This window comes from Felis catus, chromosome D1 (genome assembly GCF_018350175.1).
Source record: "Felis catus isolate Fca126 chromosome D1, F.catus_Fca126_mat1.0, whole genome shotgun sequence".
NCBI lineage: Eukaryota > Metazoa > Chordata > Mammalia > Carnivora > Felidae > Felis > Felis catus.
Window position 1 is genome coordinate 93043319 of NC_058377.1, and position 21114 is coordinate 93064432.

The following is a 21114-nucleotide window of genomic DNA, read 5'->3' on the forward strand; positions in this document are numbered from 1 at the left end:
TCAGCCAACCCTCGCAGCCAAGGGGAATTGTGTGCTAGGACTAACTCCGTAAGAATTATCAGCTCAGAGTGAATGGAGGTTCAGAGTCAGCAAAGAGAGAGCTCAGTGAACACAAATCAAGTAGAGAAGGCAGGATTCTTTTCCCTCTTGGCTTATACCACTCTTCTTTGTACTAACACTCGCTGAATATTCCTTGGTGGGTTGTTTGTTTGTTTGCCTTGTGATCCGAAGCTTGGGAATATATTAAGTACATTCTATATTGAACAGCTTGGCCAGTGACAACCAACACGTGTTTTCCCTTTTCTTGGGTCTTTTCCACAGTAAAAGTAAAATGTGAATTGTGTTCCTAACAAAGGGAGGTATAATACAAGGGCAGAAAAGGCTACTAGAGAATTGGTGATCAAAAAATAGAGGTAAAACCCTTGTGTGGTCTTATTCATTTGCTTCCCCTTCATTCCAGTTCTCTGACCTACTTTGCCAGCAATGATTTATTTTCCACACCCGGAGATCACAAAACCCTGGTGTGAAGTCCAGTCTGCAGTTAACCTTGAGTATAGAAGCTCCCCATCCACTAGGTGATAAAGTTTTCTCCAGTTTGGGCTTCACTTACATCACCAATGAGGTGGCAGATTTCAAGGGCTAGGAAAAATAAAGTGTCTATCTTCGTTTTGCTTCACATCAGATAAAGACAGAAGTCACACACATACTATGTTAACATATCAGGAGAGTGCCGAGGTACCAGTAACCAGCAAGTTCCTTTTTTACTTGAAACCTAGTGTATGTTCTCATACCTAAAATTTCTCCAGTTCTTTAAAGTACCTTTAGTGAATGACCACTGTATTAGCATTGCTATCTCTTGGTATGCACACATCCATCACAGCAAATCCATACTCACACATCTTTACAGCTCTGCAATCTGCATTTGAAAGAAGGGAGTCAGCTCTTTCAGAAGGATGGAAGAAACCATAAAGCAAGGAGGTTTCTGTCATGTCAGTAACCCAATATTTTGAAATTCCGGGTTTGCAATGCACAGCCTTCCACCTAACAGTGAAATTGGAGCTGGCCATCAACCATAAGCTGAAATTTCTTTAATCATATTTCATACAGATCATGTGTGACTTAAGGACAAGAAGCAGGTCTTGTCCATTGTGTACCCACGGCACTAAGATCAGTGTTTAAAACATAGAAGGGCATTAATAATTATTGTGGAATTGAATGGAATTTGCTGATAGCACCAAAAATTACTTTTCAACTTGGATAATTTAGAATACCTTCACGTTCTCTTGTTATACTTTAGCTAGCCAGTAGAATTTTACTTAGGAGACAGTGAATAAATTATACTGAAACTTTCTTCCAAGTGGAATTGAATTTACTTCACAAAATCATTATTTTTTAATCTGAGCATTCTACAAAGGGTGATCCTAATGAGAAGGAAAAAAAATACCACAGCATCCCTGAATATAGATCCAACACTCAAGTCAGCTAATGAAATAGGACCCCATAGAGATTGATGCTGTGACTGAAGAATACAATAATTTGTTTCTTTCTTAGAAAGTAGAAAATCTAATTACCTTCAAGTTTCTCACATTTGAGCCATACTACAAATGAGTTGTGTCCAGGTACAGAAAAACCAACAATATTTTATTTATAACCTTATTTTTTAGTTTTTGAACTACAAATTCTGGTTCTAGAGTTGTTTAAAAGATCATGGGTTTTATAGATGCTCATATGTAAATTAATCTGTTGTTTGCTTACTTTTTTTTTCTTTTTTTTCTCTTTTTTTTTTTCTTTTTTTTTTCTTTTTGCTTGGCCATTGAATGGTTCTCCTCATAAATACAGAACAGGTCATTACATGAAAAATATAAGATCTTGCATTTTTTTTATCTCGTTCTCTCTTAAAAATCTATTTCTAATATTGCATTCCCCATTGGACTACTTGATAAGGGCATGAGGAAAAAAAAGGAAAGGGGGAAAAAAAGAAAGAAAGACAAAATAGACTGGATCTCACCACTAGAATTCACCATAAAAATCTCAAAGTGTAACAGAATTCTTACAAAATTTCCTAGGCCAGTTCTTTAGGGACTTGAGATGTCCTATGAAAAATATGGCAACCAGGGTAGGCAGGGATGAAATGTGGGAAAATAGTAAATAAGTGCAGCAAAAACAGGTTCTGAGGAATACACATAATTTTGTCTGCTTTAGATCACAATAGAATTTTTAATAAATAAATTTCTTTTCTTTTTTGTTTTTTTTGTAAAGACACTTTTTTGAAACAGTAGATTTAGCCCAGTCATTTGTGTCATTTTTAATAAACTGTCTTTTTTTTATTGTTTGTTTTCTGTAACTCTGTAAATGTTTTAGATTTGAGTCTCTTGTACATTGTCTTTAGAGTTCATTCGGATCAATAACGGTTCATGCACTGAACTGTGTATTGAATTTATTGTGTTAACTGTTGTTGTGTGGTTGAAGGGAGATTTGTAAGAGTTATAGTGATTTAGGTGCTCATGCTCAATAGCAGGCATGGGCAGGTGGCTTTCCATGGGTGTGTCTCCTGTAATCTCATCATCCACATTAATGATTTCAACAGTTCTTGTAGGGGCGTGATGGTTTTGCCGATGGTGCTGCTTCCTCATCTTGTAGAAAATGACCAGCATCACTGCAGCCATGAGTGTGATGGCCACAAAACAGCCAATGATGATTTTGGTGGTCTTCATGACCTCATCAATTCCTGGGATCCCACTGTTTATATCGGTCACTGGGATGGTGAATGTTTTTTCTGTTGACCTTGTGCTCTGTGGCGTGAGAGAGGTGGTCACGTTGGTGGTCTCCCAGTCGATCACTGGAGTGGGGCCCACGTTGTTATCTGTGGTCCGTGCCTCATCCTGAGAAGGTTCCATAGTCTCTACTGTGACGGTTGAAAAGTAAGAGAAGGGAGTAGTGGTTGCTGCAGTAACATTCAGGGTGGCTGAAGCAGTGGTATTTCCAACGGAATTACTCACCATACACGTGTACATGCCTGTATCTTGTACGGTTACATTCGTGAAATTTAATGTGCCGTCACTGAGCACAGCTATCCTCACTTTGTATGCCCCATGTGTCATGACCGTTCCATTTGGAGTAATCCATGATACAGAGGTCAGGGACGTGGAGGCCCGACATTTCAACTCAGCTGCCATGCCCTCAGTGACATTGAGGTCAGCTGGGGGCTCCACAATCACAGGAGCATAGCATGTGAAATAATTCTGGTCAAGCTCCCCGATGTACCTCCCTTTCAGATTGGGAGGGGTGTTACATCGAGCACAACAAGCTGTGTTGGAGGGGGCCATGTCTTTTATCCACCAGCTGAGCCAAAGTATGTCACAGTTACAGTTCCAAGGGTTGTGATGTAAGTGTATCCGCTCTAGATGATGCAAGGGTGTGAAGAGGTCATGAGGCAGTAATGTTAGATTGTTGTGTGCCAAGTTTATCTCCACTAGTGACTGAAGGTTATCAAAGGCATTCCGTTCGATCACTTGAATCTGGGACTGTATCATCCACAGTTTTTGAAGGTGCATCAGTCCCTGGAAAGAGCCAGGCCTGATGGCCGACAAGTGATTCCCAGAAAGATCCAGCTCATCTAGTTTTATGAGAGGTGTAAGGTTAGGGATTTCACGGAGGTTGCACATGGCAAGGTTCAAATATCTCAAGTTGGACAGACCTTCAAAGGCACCTTCTGAGATGTATGAAAGCCTTTTCAATTCCCCTAAGTCTAGTCGGCGCAAAGAGGGGATTCTGTTAAAAGCATAAGAAGGAATGCTTTCAATGGGGTTGTTTCTCAACCAGAGCTCCTTCAGTTTAGACAAATATACAAAAGCTCCATTTGGGATGGTGGTAAGACGATTGTCAAAGAGTTCCAGAGTATTGAGGTTTGCCAGACCATTGAAGGCCCCGATTTCAATCGTTCTAATATGATTCCTACTCAATTGTAGGATTTCCAGGTGCCTCAAGTGCTTGAAGCTATTCACTTTGATGATCTGGATTTGGTTCTCATGGAGGTTCAGCAGTCGAGTGTTGGTGGAGATGCCATCTGGAACCTCACGTAGGTTTTTCCGGACGCAAATCACCTTGCTGAACTGGTTGCTGCAGGAGCAGACAGAAGGGCAGGTTTGAGCCCGCACCAGACCAGCCACCACAAGAAGTTGAAGAGCCAGCAGCACCACAAGCAGGGGGTCGAATAGGGCCCTGTTAAACCTAGGACCTATCATTATCTGCTGTGGATGTAAGGTCATCTTGTTCAACATTCATAATTTATCTGGTGTTGGTCCTTCTGGAGTTCAAATAGTCTGCAATATAAGAGCAAAAAAAAAAAAAAAAAGAAAGAAAAGAAAAGGAAAAAAAGTATTAGCTCTCCTCCAAATGTCTTTCTGGAGCAATGTCAGTGATGCAGTGTAACAGCTAAAGCCATCATTTCTCAGACTAAGGAAACAACAAATCAAGTATCCCTTGTAGGGTGATGCGGCTCATGTTTATATAGAAAATGTTTCTGTACTGCAAATTAGCAGCCATCCACAGCCCATATCCATCAAAAATGCAATCACAGGGAAATGGAAGCATGAGGTAAAACACCTTAATATAGTGTTTACCAACCAATTAGGACTTGAATGCATAAGGACATATGAAATGTACCCCAACAACAGGTTGAATGTCCAAACCAGATTGGAAAAGATCAGAAAACAGGATTTGGGGCTATATCCAACAAACTAAAAACTCCCTTGCAAAATTAGTAATAGTTGAATTTTATTGAGGGCTACTTTTAGGCACCATGGTATACAGACTTACCAACCTATCCAGGAATGGCTACATAATTTTCAGGGCCCTGTACCAAATGAAACTGGGGGATGGTTTGTTCAAAATTATGAAGAATTTCAAATCCATAACAACAGAGCATTAGCCAAGCATGGGCCCTCCAAAGAATGGGGCCCTTTTCAATTGCAAAGGTTGTGTGTCCTGATCCTTTCTGCCCTTACAGCACTCCTCTGAGGGAGAAATTTAATCATAGGGAAAGTAACATGCATGAAGTCACAAGGTTAGTAAGTACAGAACCAGGGCTCACACACATATCCAATTGGTCCAAGAGCATATGGTCTCAAATACTTTATGCAAGAGCTTCTGGGAGAATGATGGCAAGGCAAAATATTTTTTCCCAATTAATTTCTTTAAAATACTGTTTTGGGCAGGGGTGACCTCATCTGTAAACCCTGGCAACTTGACTTATAGTACCTGTGAAGATATACTGAAATAGCAGTACACGCAAACGTACATAAACTTTTGAAGATTCTCCTAAACTGAAACTCATTATAAGATAGCTAACTGCTACCTATAGGCAGACATAATACAAATTCATTCCTATGATATCTAATTTTTAAGTACAGAGAATACCTGAATATAAAAAAATATTTTTTATCTTGGGTCCTTACTCTGACTGATTTTAAGTAGGTTTGGGTGAAGGGAAATAAAATAACTCGCTTTCTGCATTTCTTCCAGCACAAGGAGGAATTTTAAAGGATCTTGGGCTACCCAGTGTACGTCCCACTCAGCTGGCTTACTATGAACTGGGCACCCGTGTAATGACTTGTTCCAAATGTCTCATCTCAATAAACAGGGTTTTCTATAAACCTCTTGGAAACAAACAAATGACAAAAGTGATGGTGGATCACTACATTCCAATTCAAAACGGCACTGATTTAGTACTTACTATGTGTCACCTTGGACAAGTTACTTATCTTCTTTCCATGACACATTCTCCTCACTTGCAAAATAGGAGTAACAATATTACACACCCCTTGTGTAATATTGTGTTGTGAGGATAAAATTGGTTAATGCAGATAAAGGGCTCAGAATAATGCTTCCCACGTTGTAAAAACTCAGTAGTGTTAAATATTATTATTATTGTTGTTATTGTTATTACTATCGTTACCATTTTTGTTGTTGCTCTTACAGACATCTTGTCGAGTACTGGGCATATAAAGATGAAGAATATAATACTTATGCCTGAGGTAGTTATGATTCAAAGCATGAGACAGATAGGCAAACAGATGAAGTACAATAATATATGTTCATTGGTATGAGACCAGGCCACATTGGCACAAGGGCACTGATACCAGATCAGCTCAATCTGTGCTGGTAAATCAGAGGACTTTCGAAGAAGATCATCTGATCTAGGTTTTATAGAAGTTGATGTAAATAAAAAAAAAGGGAAAGAAAAGCATTTTAGGCAAGGACCAGCTTGAACCAAGATAAGGACACATAAAAGATGCTCATACATCCAGGGAACAGTGAAAAGTTCCCTGTGGCAGGAGAACGGAGGGCCTGGGAGAGAGACTTCTTTCCTGAGGGCTGTTGCAGCTCTAGACTGATCTTTCACACCATCTAGCACATGATCATCAGCCCCTGGGTCTATTTTCCCCACTAGCCTACAACACCATGAGGACAGAGGCCATGTCTGATGGTTTTTTCTCATCCCACTGCCAACACAGTACCTAGCACACTGTAGGCACTAAATAATGGCTGTTGCAAACGCACAGAAACAGTTAATACCTAATTAACAACTCTTTGTGTATGCGTTGGGATAGGTACCAGTATATTAATCACGACTTTCTAATGGTCTGTATTTTCTGATGTTTTGATATGCAGGGCTTTGTTGTTCCAGAGAGACTTCTCCAAGGGCTAGGCAATTTCTAGGGATAGTAAAGGACTTGACCACAAGCCTGCCTTTCATATTCAAACCAATCAACCTGAAGCCTATGCCCCAAACCACCTCATTTATCAGAATCTCCCAGGGCTCTTATACTTGGGCCACTCTCCCTCTGCCCCAATGATTCCCGAGCTAGAATCGGGCACCTAGGGACAGCCCCTAGGTCCCAGAATCCACTGAAATTATTTATACTAGTCAAATGCAAGCCTGCTTCCTCTGCCTTCTCTTGCTTTCTCTCAAAAACCATGATAAAGACTCTTGCTCAGATTTTCCCTTGTTCTTTCTACCCCCTGGTGACCCTGCTGCTTCCTTGTGTGGCCCCTGTGTGGCATGGCATGCTCACTCCTCTTGGGAACTAGGAGTGAAAAATATGTCTCTTCAATGACAATTGTCTCCTGATTTGTTTGTCCCATCATACCGAAATAATAATAAAATCTACATTTAAAACAACTAATCACTAAATAGCAGGGCTCTGCTCATCTTATTAATCTTGTTGATGGCTTTACAGGTCTATTCTATTGTCCCATTTATACTGTGACAATGATGTGTTTGATAGGTTTTTCACCCTGAGTTAGAGAAGGAGTTATTTTTTATTGTAAATTTAAACATGACCTTCAAAACCCTTGTAGATTTCCATTTTAAACAGAATCCTACTTAAATTTCCAGTGATCATGGCCACTGAAAATTTTTTATTCATATGATTTGGTATAGTTTTACATACGCTCCACACGTTTTAAGGTAATTGGGCATTAAAAAATAGAACATAAAATCTCTGATACATTAATTGGTGTTTTTAAACATTTTTTATTTATTTACTTATTTTGAGAGAAACAGAGACAGCACGAGAGGGGGAAGAGCAGCGAGAGAGAAAGAGAGACAGAATCTCAATCAGGCTCAGCACTCAGTGCAGAGTCCAACAAGGGGCTTGAGCCCATGAACCGTGAGATCATGACCTAAGCCAAAACCAAGAATCAGATGCTTAACTGAGCCACTCAGGTGTTCCTAACTGGTGTTTTTAGGTGAGGGTCCCAGGGTCCTGCTCCTCTATTTTACCTCCCACCTCCCACCCTATGACTCTTAGAATCCTAGGGTCTCTGGCAATACAGGTTGAAATAACTTATTGACCAGAAATAGTACAGAAGTGAAGCAGGTAAGCCTTTTGCTTAAGACAAACCATTTGTTAACCTTTTTTTCGTTAAAATAAGAAACAGCAAAGGCATCCATGTCCTGTAATCAAGGGAGAAGGCTCTGGTAGGCTTCCTAAAGTTAAATGCCTGCTTAAACTTGCAGGACTCTACAATTGAGAAAGTTACTTTACGTCTCTTACTTCACTTTCCCCATCTGTAAAAGGGGGACACCACCGTTATCTACTCAAAAGGTTTTTGTTGGCACTCACATTATTAATGTATATACATGTAAATATATACATATATATGTAAATTAATATATATTAATGTATATATGTATGTAAAGTTACCAGCTCATAATAAGCAATATATAATAAATATTTAAAACATACTGAAAATAAAAATAAAGTGATGGGACACTCAGTTTTTTCCTCTTATATAAATAAGAATAACACTAATATCTATTATTCAAAGTTATGGAAAGGATCAACTATAATGATCAGAAGCATGCTTTCATATGCAAATATAACACCTTTCTCTTAATTGTAGAGTGCATGTGTCTCTCCTTTTCCAATCCCCAGGCTGTTTTATTTTCTACTTCTTGCTTACTTCAAGGTCTTTTTGCTATTGCTATTAATGAGATTTCCTATCAATCAGTCATAAGTAACGATTTATGAATTATAGCTGGTTCAAAGCTAATTTATAACCCATAGAAAATAACGCTTGGTACATGCACTGAATCGAATAAACTGCTATCAACAAAAGGTTTTCTATTTTAAAATCTAAATTACGTTACTTTACATTAAAAGCCATGTTTCAACATCTCTCTCATAAGATGTTTTTATCCCATCAAAAAGAAATCAATTTAAAAGTACGCGCTATCCATTACAATGTCCTCTGACAGCATTTATTTACAAATGGATCTGTTTGGGTTTGGAATTCAATGATAATACTTTTAGCCTTGTCCCAGAGGATATTCTGACTTTGTCAACAGACCTTTCTTCTTTCCCTACCCATGCTGCTGTGCACTGAGACACAGGGGGTGCTTTAGTCAGCACAGTATCATTGCTCAGTTAGCATAAACTGTTTACATATTGGAACTAGTTTGGAAGCCATGTGAAAGAAAGATGAATTTATTAGCTACAACCAACTTTCCCTCACAGGCCACACACTCACAGCCATATGTATCTTTAACAAGCCCCCCCGCAAATGCTGAGAACCAAAACCATTTCCCCACACTCAGCCTGGATACTGAGACCTCCAAACCATATCTTCCTTCCTACTGACATAGACATGACTTTGCTCTTCCATTATCTTTATTAGCATCTCTATCCTTTATGGGGGGACTTTCTTGTCGAAGCAAATGGTTTCACTGTCCTTCTAGGACAAAGATCCAAAGATCCATAGTTCCATAGATCCATAAGTTCTTTCATGAAAAGCATTTAATAGCAGTGTGCTGCCTCTAAGATTCTTTGAATCTCTTGCCTCACCATTGTTTTCACCCATCCTGGATTGCAGTACCATAATTCTTACTCAGTCCTAATCAACTTCCCACACTGAAAAATTTTCTTGAATCAGACTCCCAATTCCCCATAAATTCTGGTCTATTTTTCACCAGTCTACTCATAGATACTCTCAAACTCTTGGAATATAGTGATCTCCCTTAACATAGTAAGCAATAAACTCGCTCTGTCTTTTCAACCGGTTATGCCGGTAATATTTGGGGAGTCAGCTTTTTTATAGCACTAAGGATTCATTTAACTGTGCTTGAACCTTGCTTTCTCTTTCTTCACACTTGTTGCCTACCCAGCATCCTAATCCCTTACCCTTTCCCTAGAAAATTTTGTGCAGGAAACTTCACTCACTTCTTAGAAAAGTCACAAAACTATATTATCTGTTTTGAGAGACACTGACCCAGGACTGGTAGGTAAAGAGAATTTGGTTTAAGCTAAGGCTAGACAATTTTTTTTTCTGTAAAGAGCCAGATAGTAAATATTTTAGGCCTTGCAGGCTATATGGTCTCCTCTTGCAACTACTCTACTCTGCCATTAAAGCCTGAAAGTAGTTATAGAGAAAAGGGGAATGAATGGAAATGGGTGTGTTCTGATTAAACTCTTTATGAGCACTGACATTTGAATTTTGTATCATTTTCACATATGTCAAAATATTATTCTTAACACTTTTTCTAACTATGTAAAAATTCAAAAACATTCTTAGTTCCCAGGGCTAACTTTTGGACTATAGTTTATCTAAACAAATGTTGGTTGTACGATTTCTGTTGCCAGAGACGCGTTAGGTCTGGACAGTTGACACAATTTGGCCAATGAGATGTAAGATGAAGTCAGCTGAGGGGGTTCTGGGAATTTTTATCTCCCACTACTAAGAAGAAATATATAGGGAAGAAATAGTTCTTCATTCTGTTTTTGGATATTGTTGTGAGTACAAGATGCCTAGAGTTGCTGAAGCCATCTCGTGGCCAAGAAGTGAGGCAGCCTGAGGACAAAGCTGTTATGCCAAGGAAGAAAAATGGAAAGAGGGAAAGAATTTATATTCTTGATATTTGTGATGAGCAGCTGAACTAATGAATCCTGTTACTATCTTTCCTCTGTATTTTCTTATTATATAAAATAATCAATTTCTCACAGTATAAACTGTTAACTTTTTTTCTGGTTACTTACCACCAAACCTATCTTGATACTTATATATTCATTCTTCTTTCTCCTCCCCTCTCTCCCCCTGCCTCTCTCCCCCTCTCTTTTTCTCTCAATATTTCTCCTTTCTGAAACCAATAGCAAAGAAAAGACAAGTGAAAAATTCTGATTTCTTATATATCATTCATTATAAATTTGAGACCTACCAAAGGAAACAAAGTAAGCTGAGGTAACAAGATTTGCTTCTCAGAAAGGAGGTGAGGCTCATCCCTATCATGCTAAGAAGGCATTCTATTGCCATCATTTCTCTGGATAACTCTAAATTTTATTATTATTATTATTATTATTATTTTATTTATTTATTTTGAGAGAGCAAGCAGGGGAGGGGCAGAGAGGGAGGAAGAGAGAGAGAATCCCAAGCAGGCTCCGTGGTGTCAGAGCAGAGCCCGATGTGGGGCTGGAACCCACAAACCATGAGATCGTGACCTGAGCCGAAACCAAGAGTCAGATGCTTAACCAACTGAGCCAGCCAGGCGCCCCCAAATGACTCTAAATTTTAAAGAGTGCTAGAATACATTGGAGAAGGGAAAACAACACCTTAAATAATACCACTGTCAAAAGTAGCTATCTCTCCCAAGTCAAAATTATTTTACAAATATTTTCTAATTAGTTCATTATTTCCCATCTGTAGCCCAGCTTTCCAAATCTGTTGAGTTTTCTCTACTCCTATAGAGGAGCATGTGGCTCTGCAGATTTTCAGGGAGAAGAAAATTTTTGTAACTATGCCTAGGGCTGACCCTCTAGGCAAATGTAATGGAAATGATACAACATTTAAATGGCTGTAACCAAGGGACTCAACCTGTCAAGTCAACAGGAGGCTCTTTCGCTGAACACACTGACCTGGCAATGTTTCTAGAAAATTGTAAGAAACTGAGATTGAAAAGGAAGAAGAAGAAGATGATGATGATGATGATACCTGGGTCTACACTGCCATTTTTCTAGAAGATTTATCTGGTTTATAGTAAAAGAATACATATATTTGGTGTTTAGAGGTGACAGCATGACAAAATTATTAGATGGGAAGAAGCAGTGAGTAGAGAGAACTATGTATTTAAAAAAGCAAATCAAAGAAAAAAAATAAAATGAAAACTAAAAGCTTGTGGCCAACATGTTGCTATCATTTGGACAGTATAATCAGGATTATCAGAATGAAATTGGCCAGGCCTTCTAGAACGTTATAATCTTGTTGAAGCTATAATACAAATGTATAGATACATATAAAAAAAAAATAAAAAGTGTACCTGTATGTATTTTAGGTACTAATACAAATCAACAAATTCAGTATTTAAGTGTCATAAAGCATTGTCAGAAGTCATAGATAATCAGAGAAAGTTTTAAGAAGAGGATTTGTGACTTTATGTAACTCTTTAACATACATAAACTTGCACTAAGGCAGGGTGGTCGTGGAAGAGGTAAGAGATTACTTGTAAAAACAGAGGAGTAGGAGCATGAAATGAAAGGAAACTGACTTGCTATAAGGAGAGGGCTTATGCTACAGACAAGTCTGGTAGAAGTTTGGATTCATTTCAATAAAGAGATTTAGGAAGAAACTGCCATCCCTTTATGTGGGAAAGGGTTTGATGAGAGAGCACTGTTTTAGAACGATCTGTCCTTGTGTGTAAAAGAAATTGGAGAGAGGAATAGTTGATAGAAAAGTCCTATGACTTTAATAATCGACATCCCTAGCATTACTCTAAAACTGAACGAAACTGATCTTCAATCTTCCATCTGATGATCTGACTACTGAGATACGTACAGGTTGAAATTAATCAGCCCTAGTTGAAATCCAGAGTCTGAAATATTAATGAGGGCAAAATTAGCTTCTGTATGTGGTCAGGTTAAAAAATAACATTGTACACAGAGAACAAGATATCATTTTGGAAACTCTGATGTGCACAAGAGAAGCATCTCTGACCTCTGGTGCTGCTCATGTCTACTCTGTAAATTGTACACAAAGGACTACTAAACACACATTCAATTTTGGTTCCCTAATGACATATTTCACTTTCCAACTTGAAACAATGCTGAAGTACAGAAAGACCCAGAGACTTATATTAGCAAAACCTAGAGGAACAAAAAAACAGATCAAGAATGAAATGAGGAGGGTTGGAGGGTTGGCTTAGTACTACTGACTATTTGATTTATGGCAAACTGTCTCCCTCTGAGTTGCACCTTTCTGAGTGGGAGTGACAGTAAACATTACTAAATCGACACTGAGAGGATTACATGAATTAAATGCCATAGCATATACTAAAAACAAATCCCCAAACTTACCTCTCACCTCCAAAAAATGCCACTGCCACACACCCAGTGGCTCAATGCAAAAATGTAAGAATCTTCCTTGACTTTAAAAAAAAAATTATTTATAACCCGCCCAACACTATTCATCTGACTCTATTACTAAAATACAACTGGATCCATCTACTTTTCCTCCTTGTACCTCTCTAGGTCAAATCATCTCCATTTCTAACTTGAGCCACTAAAATACCCTCTTACCAGTTTCTCTATTTTTGCAATTTCCTCACTACAATTAATGCTACAGACAGCATTTAAAATGAATTTTTAAAATTCTTCAGTTGAAATGCTATTAGCTCCGTATCTTTTTAGAGCAAAATTGCAAACTGTTTTGGTCCCCAAATCATGATGTTCTGGTACCTGCCTGCATCTCATACCTTTCAACTTTTCTGCGTCTCCTTTCTCTCTTCCATTGTTCCTCAAATGCTCCAAGCTTGTTCCTCCCTCAGGACCTTTGCAGTAGGGTCCCTGCTGCCTGCAACACATGTCCTTTGTTTTTTGCATGGTTGGTTTTCCTTGTCCTTAAGAACAACCCTTAAAGTTTTCCTTCTCAGAAGTGTTTTCTTGACCACCAGCCTAGAGAAGCACCTCCGTCAAAGTTAATCACGTCACCATATTTAATTTCCATTATAATACTTCTCATTGATATTTTTCTCATATACTTAGATGCTTATTTTCTTACTGCTTGTCTCGTCTGAGTGGAATGTTAAGTTCCATGGAACAGAGACTTCTCTGTCCTATTCAGTGGTTTCCACTTGGAATAATGTGCATCAAGTATTTGTTAAGTGTATGAATGAATGAAGAAATGAATGATCTGGTGTTTAAGTACACAGAAGCAGCCTGTAGATAGTTAAGGCTACAAATTCATTGAGAATCTAAATGATGTCACATTCACTAATTGATCCCTAGCATCTAGTAGAACCCAACTCACATAGTAGGAATTTCATCAATTTCTGAAATGATGCCTGTCTCGTTTTCAATGATTTTCAAAGAAGTTCTTCCTACAAAGAAAAGCTAGGGAGCACAATGCAATATAAAAGCCATTGCATTGTTTCCTCACTCTCTTTTTTATGTTTGTTTTGTTTGTTTCTTTGCAGGGGAAGGCTTCCCTATTTCTTTATTTATCTATTCTTGTCAAAGCAGCCCTGTTTAAGTTTGGCCAAACAATGCCCTCTGCTGTATGTGCCTAAAATAACATGATTGCCTTGAAAATTCTAATGTAGGTAATGTATAAGTTGATTTCCTGGTATGCTTCTTCACATATCACCTACATGTACTTCAAAAGTAGGGAGGTTTGACTCATTTTCCAGGTCACCCCATTGGATGAGACCACGTAGAGCAGAGAACAAGAATTTGTATGGCAGAAAGTCAAGTAATCTTCAAATCTCCTTCAAAATGGAAGAGCTTCTTGATCACCACATTTCTGCTTCTAGAACTCATTTGAATCGTTAATTAGAAAATCCATGGGTGAAAAAGATCTCTTAATTCTTCTGTTACAATCCAAAGGAGGATTCCTTTGGATTCTAAAGATGGAATAGGCAAGGGATTAGGGTAGGCGGTCACAGCTCCAACTTCGTCTTAGCTACGAAAAGTCAAATCTACTTCATGTTAGAAAAGCAGAACTAGAAATATAGCCAATGACTTGGCAAGACTAAAAATAAAATTAATTTGTTTTTTCCTGCTTGTGTAGTCTCACATGATGCAAGAGGGATAAACATACCTGGCATGAAGTTTCTGGCTGTTTATGAATCCTTTTGATCATATTCACTTCTTGACATTTATTATTTATGAAGAAATGAAATATAGATGGCTGACTTGTTTCTCAAATTAAAGGGTGGGATTTGAGGTGTTCAGGGATATGTTTGTATTTTTATGATAGATGTTTGCTCTGTTGGTTTTGTGAAATGCATAACCAAAGAAAAAAGCTTAAAACCTCAAGCTCCATATACTGCTTGATATTTCACTCTTCAGGAAATGAAATCAGACCATTCCAATTATCAGAAATGTGCCTGCTTATCCCAATGCCTGCACTCTCCTTTGCACTAATATTTTTAAGTCTGGAGCCTATCAATGTATGAAAACCTCACTTCTTTCCTTTTCCTTTAGTTCTTTCTCTTTTCTTAGGTTTAGGGGACAAGAAATGATCAATACATGTCATTCTTTATCTCCAAAACTGGCCTTTTCTTCTCATACTTTTTCTGGGGCTGATCTACACAGTAACACTTTTACAGATTTAGTGTAAGAAGCCACAGGAACCTTGGCAATCACAGTTCAAGAAAACATAACCCACCCATAGTTCCCATTTGCTTAGAGAATAAAACCTAAATCCCTTACTGCCTCTACCCACTAGATGCCAGTAGCACCCCCAGTTGTAATGATCTAGCATCTCCAGACATTGCCAAATGTCCCCTGGAGGGTAAATTTGCCCTCTTGTAAACTACTGCCTTAGTGTGACCCGTAAGACACTCCATGATGCTGCGCCATACTGCTTTCCCAGTCTTATCTCCTACTGTTCTCCATAATACAGTCTAGGCTGCAGTCTGTTCCTGATTCTAAAAATATGCCTCCTACTTTTCCTCTTCAGAGCCTTGCTCCTGTTTTTCCCATGGCCAGGAATGTCCTACTCTGGGTTTTCTTTCAAAATTGTACCCAATTTCAGAGCCAATTTTACAATGATCATTTCTATTTGACCTTCATTGGTCTCACTGGCTGGTAGCAATCTATCTTTCCAGAAGTGTCTGTAATGCTAAGACTATGACATTTATCAAATCTGTGTTTGAATCTAAATGTTTGGGTATGTATTCAACTTATTTATCATAAACTTCTTAAAGACAGAAACTAGATGATGTTTAGGAACACAGAAAATATTTGTTGAATTGCATTACTGAATGTAGCCCACATTTTAATTCATAGTCAGGAGCCAGGATGATAAGCTAATTTTATAACAACAAATAACAAATCAAGGTCCACTGACAACACCTGTATGAGAACAAAAAAATAAGTAAATAAAATGGTATATAACTTAGTATAAAATATAAAGAGGGGTAGGGGTTCAATAATTACTCCTTGTCCCCCCATACACATAAAAAATGTATAAATAAATTAACATTGAGAAAAAAGGATTACCCAAAATCAGCCTGTAAATAGGTGATTGAAAACAACATACTAGTTAAAGATTTCTCTTTAACAGCAATAAGCTGTATGTATCCTAAATATTACATTCAGAGTACATACCACAGTGTATATTATAATTATCTATCTATCTATCTATCTTCTATCTACCTACCTACCTACCTATATATCTATAGATGCATGTACTAAATGAAAGAAGACAGAGCAAAAGAGAAAGAAAGAATGAAAGAACAAATGAAAGAAAGAGAAAGAAGCTCAAGAAAAGGTTGGTACTTTTCAACTACTTACATAGCTAAATGAAGGCTAATGGAAGATGAGATTTGAAAAAAAAAATCAGAGATAAAAATGTTGTATCTATCCATCTGTGAAACTGCCTAGAGGTTGGATACTCTGATTTATATACTCTATTATTGTGAAGATACATGAGTTACTATATAAAGAAAGATTTAGAACAGTGCCTGGTACACAGCCAATACTGTATGAACATTTGTTGTATTATTGTTATTGTTATTTGTCTAGTCCTGGTGACAGCTGAAGTCCAATTATGGAGAATGATTGATATATCAGGCAATTATAATCTGATGCTAAAGCAATTTGAATTATACAATTAACTTTTTTTTAGTTTGATTTCTCATCAACCACCTTATTTAATTATAATGTTTTTCCATGAAAATGCATAGTTCAATCCAAGTGTTCCTAAGAAGCTCACAAATGGACTTCAAGCCATTTATGAATCTCTTTAAATTATATGCAAATTTGTGTATAAATGTGGAAACTGTATATTTTTATAGGAAGATTATTCATTGGTTTTATCATCATATTCTCAAAGAGATTTATGACTCCAAAAAAGTTTAAGTTCTACATAAAAAGATTTGACAGACTGAACTACTTGAAGTGTCTGTTATAGTTTTAGCTATAATTTAACAAATTGGCACTCTGCTCTCTATATTCATTTCTTATGTGTTTATAAGTGTGACTACAACTTTCTCATGAAGAGCTACCAAAATCAAATTTCTGGGAGTATAAAACTAAGGACAAGTCCCACATCTTGAGAAATTCTTCAAGACCAATATCCATTGGGAAAGGTCTTGGAATGCAGTCTTCTCTGGTGACAATGATCCTTACCACATACATTAACACTGGTATTCAGGTGAAATTTTCACTCCATATGAGTTTTAAAGGAATTTGTGTTAATGTAAGAATCAGGATGCTACATGATGAAATGGGGACTTCTCTGATCCAGAACTGTCCTTCATCTGGCCATAGGTTATTTCTCAAAGGAAAATGCACTGAGGAGATATAGCTAAATTTTTAATGTTTATCTATCTCTTAGAATATTTGGGGTAATCCTGACTGATGCCAAAAGAGGAAATATCATGCTTATTAATATTAGTGAAGATCAACTGTAAAAGAAATTAATATTCCATTACAACTAATACATCCAAACCTCCAACAAGAATCCCGCTCCCACATACACACAAAATCTATTTCTGAATGAGGTTAAACTGCAGAAATTGGACAATGTTTTAGACTCTCAGGATGCACAAAGGATGATGCTAGGCTTTCAGTTTGAAAAGGGGAATAAAAAGAAAGCAGATAAAAGAGGCTCAACATTTTAAATTATGTTTATTTGAAGTATGGAAAAGTATTTTCCTCCTCATGACGTTCTTCTATCAGTCCACAGAAACTAATAATTATTCTTTTATATATTTTTATCTACATTAATATTTAAATATTTTTACATCCAGGTTAATGACAGGGCAAGTAACTACAGAAACTTTTGAAAACCTAACAAGTCCATCTTAAATATAAGCCCTTGGCAAGGCAGGTAGAGAAGGATTTGATTTCAGAAAGATGGTAATGCAGTTAATGACCTTGCTTCCCATGCTTCCTTTGGATTTATGACTAGCTAGGAGGAGTTGATAGCCATTAACCCTCAACCACTCATTAATCCTTAGGAAATGCCCTGTGCAAGGTCATCATTGCCTTCATAGGTTGAAAGCAAACAAACCAACAATGGCATCCAAAAGGCATATAGATTTTTGTAATGAGTAATGCAATTTAAATTACCATCCAAGGGAATCTGCAGAGAATAACTACCACATATAGAGAGCCATTCTGATTTTAAAATCATCTTCCAATGTTTTATCATGTACTTTCTTCCCTGTTTATTATTAAACAGTACAAAACCCAAATTTCCTAGACAGTAACCAAACATATACACACACATATATATCTCCCCAGCCAAAATGCTAATGGTGTTTCGGATTCATTTCATAGTAGGATCTGGGAAAGAGAATCTTAAAGTCATTTCAGTGCTAATAATACAGAATTCCAAGTATGTTCACCAACACTACCTGACCTTTACCTGTGAGAGAACCCCTTCCACTCAGTAACTCCCCATCACTGATCATTTGAAACACTGTGCTGAGACAACCCTAACACAAACAACAAAGTCATGAACCGATGCCAAAGTGTTATACTGAGTGAGTATATAGGTGGTTATGTGGATAATTAGAAGCAATCTGGTGTTCAGAGGGACCCAGTAAGGTTTGGACAGTCAATGAAGGCTATGAGGACATGGATTTTAGTAGATGTGGATTTGGATAAGTACAGTTCTCAGCTGTTGACACTCAGGACAAATGTCTCCCATTGTTCATCAGGTATCTCACAGTATAGTGGGATTCATAAGAAGTAATAAAAAGGGATTTTAATACAGCAGAAAGTGCTAGAGAAAAAGGCACAGTGTGTTTAAGGAGGACACAATAACAGATGGAAGAAGAAAGAGAGAGAGAAGGAAGAGAGTTTGTTGGAGAAGAGGCATGTGGTTGGTGGGAAATGTGTGTAAGTGAACATGAATGTAGGGCAGAGAGGTACAAGATGACTCCTGTGAAGAATCTATACTAAAAACCAGTGGGAGAGAAGGTAGGGTAAGTAAAATAATGCCAGATTGTGAAAAATAGACCAAAGAAATTTAGATTTTGCATGAAGTCATCAGGTGGGTTGTAGGGACTTGGCTTTTCTCCTTGTGTTGGAAGGGAATAATATAATGGGAAGAGTATCTAAGGAAAAGCAAATTTGCATTGTATAGAGCATGGATGGGATACAGTACACTGTATGCTCTGAACACCTACTAAGAAATTATTTCAATAATTGAGGAATAGAAGAATGAGGGCCTGGACTAGGCTTTGCTTTTTCGCTAAAATATAGGCTGACGTGACATTATGACCTTCACATCTCTGCTCAGCAATCTTTACCGAGACTCCCTTCCTATTTCACCAGCTTCTTTGATTCCTGACCCATGATTGGCTGCTCTGACTTCTATATATTTCAGACTCCCTGAAACATCAGAGCAAGTCCCATCCATCAAGTCCTGGCTCCTGCTGCAGATCTCAGAGCCCCCACCTTCCAGTTTTCAGCATGACTCAAGACTTTAATAAATTCATCAAAATGACCCACAAAAACCTGATAAGGAAACTCTCTTTAATTGAGTCTGTGTTTATGAGATCTGAGCAAGGGGAGGAAGCAGAGTAGACTCTTTCTGTGATTTCCAGGCAACGTCATTTAATCAGAATGCAGATAGCAGGGATGGCCTTCTAATTGGAACTGCAGTTGGTTTCAAGTAACCTCAACACTGTTAACATTGCATAATGAGGAAACCTTGGTGATGGCATGTCAGATAATGGGAATGACTGTAATCAGTGATTTCTTTGTTTCTCCCTAATGGCCACAAAAGAGGGAATTATATGGCAGATGCAGACATTTGGAAATTGGATTCTTACTTATTTACTTAAGGCAGTCCTCATTTTGTTTGGTGCCGTGTTAAACATAGGTCATGCATATTGGAACCAAGTCCTCTTCTTTGCACATTATCTTATAACAGATTTGCTTTCAGTTACCATGGAACCTTGCAAAATGACGACTCAGTTCCAATATGAACAAGCTTCAGTTAACACAGTTCTGTGCAAAATAAGAACTCCCAATATTATCTGGTATTTATTTGCTTACAGTGCATCATTTCCAAAAACATACCAGGGGAAAAAATCAGGAATATACATGAAAAGCAATAAGGAACTGCATCCCCTATGGTATCTTAATGGAATAAGAAAGGGAAGCCAGTGCATGTCCCTATTTAAGTCATTAGTTAACTAGTTTTTCCTTGGTTTGTAATGAAAATTACTTCTTGGTTACTTTTCCTACTATCTTTCTTTATTCTTTAAAGGATGCATCTTAGAAAGAATAATCCAAATGAAAAAACACAAGGGTGACAGATTCTACTATGGATATCAAAGATGCTGGGTGACACTAATGCAAACTTAAACTTTCTCTACCCTTCTGTAAAGTGAAGACAGAATGAATACCTGCTCTTTCCATGACAAAGGAATACTAGAAAGATGAAGTTTAATCAAAAATAAGTGTAACAAAAAGCAAAGTCCAAAAAAGTGAGGATACATTATATCGTGGTCAATCCTACATTCTCCAGTCCCGTATTTTAAGCCCCAACTGCCCTGTGAACAGAAATGGAAGGTGGATAGAGATGTAGGCAAAATTCTAAGATCAGTAGTTGGAAAATTATTGCCCATGGGCAAAATCTGGCTTGACACCTGTTTTTGTCAATAAAGTTTTATTGGAATACTTCCACACCCATTCATGTATGTATTATCTATGGCTGCTTTCACATTAAAGTGCCACATTGTGTCATTGTGATAGAATATAAGGCTCACATAGCCCAAAATACTTACTCACTGACCCTCTACAGAAAAAGTTTGCTGGCCTTGCTTTGCAAGGTCAGCTTTCTAAACTATCTTTCATCTCAGAAATAAGAGATTCAGTTGCAGTCAGTTGGCAAATGGTTCCATGTGTCACATAACATATGTGAGGAGTCCTGAGCAAAAGAGGCAGTTCCACAACACAGCGGGGTTGTCCGTGGTACCTGTACTTGCTCGCACTGGCTCGCACTAAGCTTTACTTGCTCGCACTAAGTTTTCAGCACTTAGTGCCATACTACAGTCTCTGTGTGTTCACCTAAATAAACTAACACAAAATGGAGAAAGGAGCTTAAAAGGATTCTTTCAAAGACAACACTGAATATTCTCAAAATAAAGCAAGTGTAGAT

General features: G+C 37.7%; 1 protein-coding gene across 10 annotated transcripts in view; it reads right to left on the bottom strand.

Moving 5' to 3' along the window:
* Positions 1 to 1073: 1073 nt before the first annotated feature.
* The window catches only part of LRRC4C (leucine rich repeat containing 4C), a 1352261-nt gene continuing 1332220 nt past the window's right edge, over positions 1074 to 21114 (bottom strand). For all 10 annotated transcript variants that reach the window (XM_045039151.1, XM_023239774.2, XM_045039152.1 and 7 more), the window contains one exon: positions 1074 to 4322. In XM_045039151.1, the coding sequence (XP_044895086.1) occupies positions 2358 to 4280 (1923 nt within the window). In that variant the 5' untranslated portion in view covers positions 4281 to 4322 and the 3' untranslated portion in view covers positions 1074 to 2357. The remainder of the gene's footprint in view (positions 4323 to 21114) is intronic.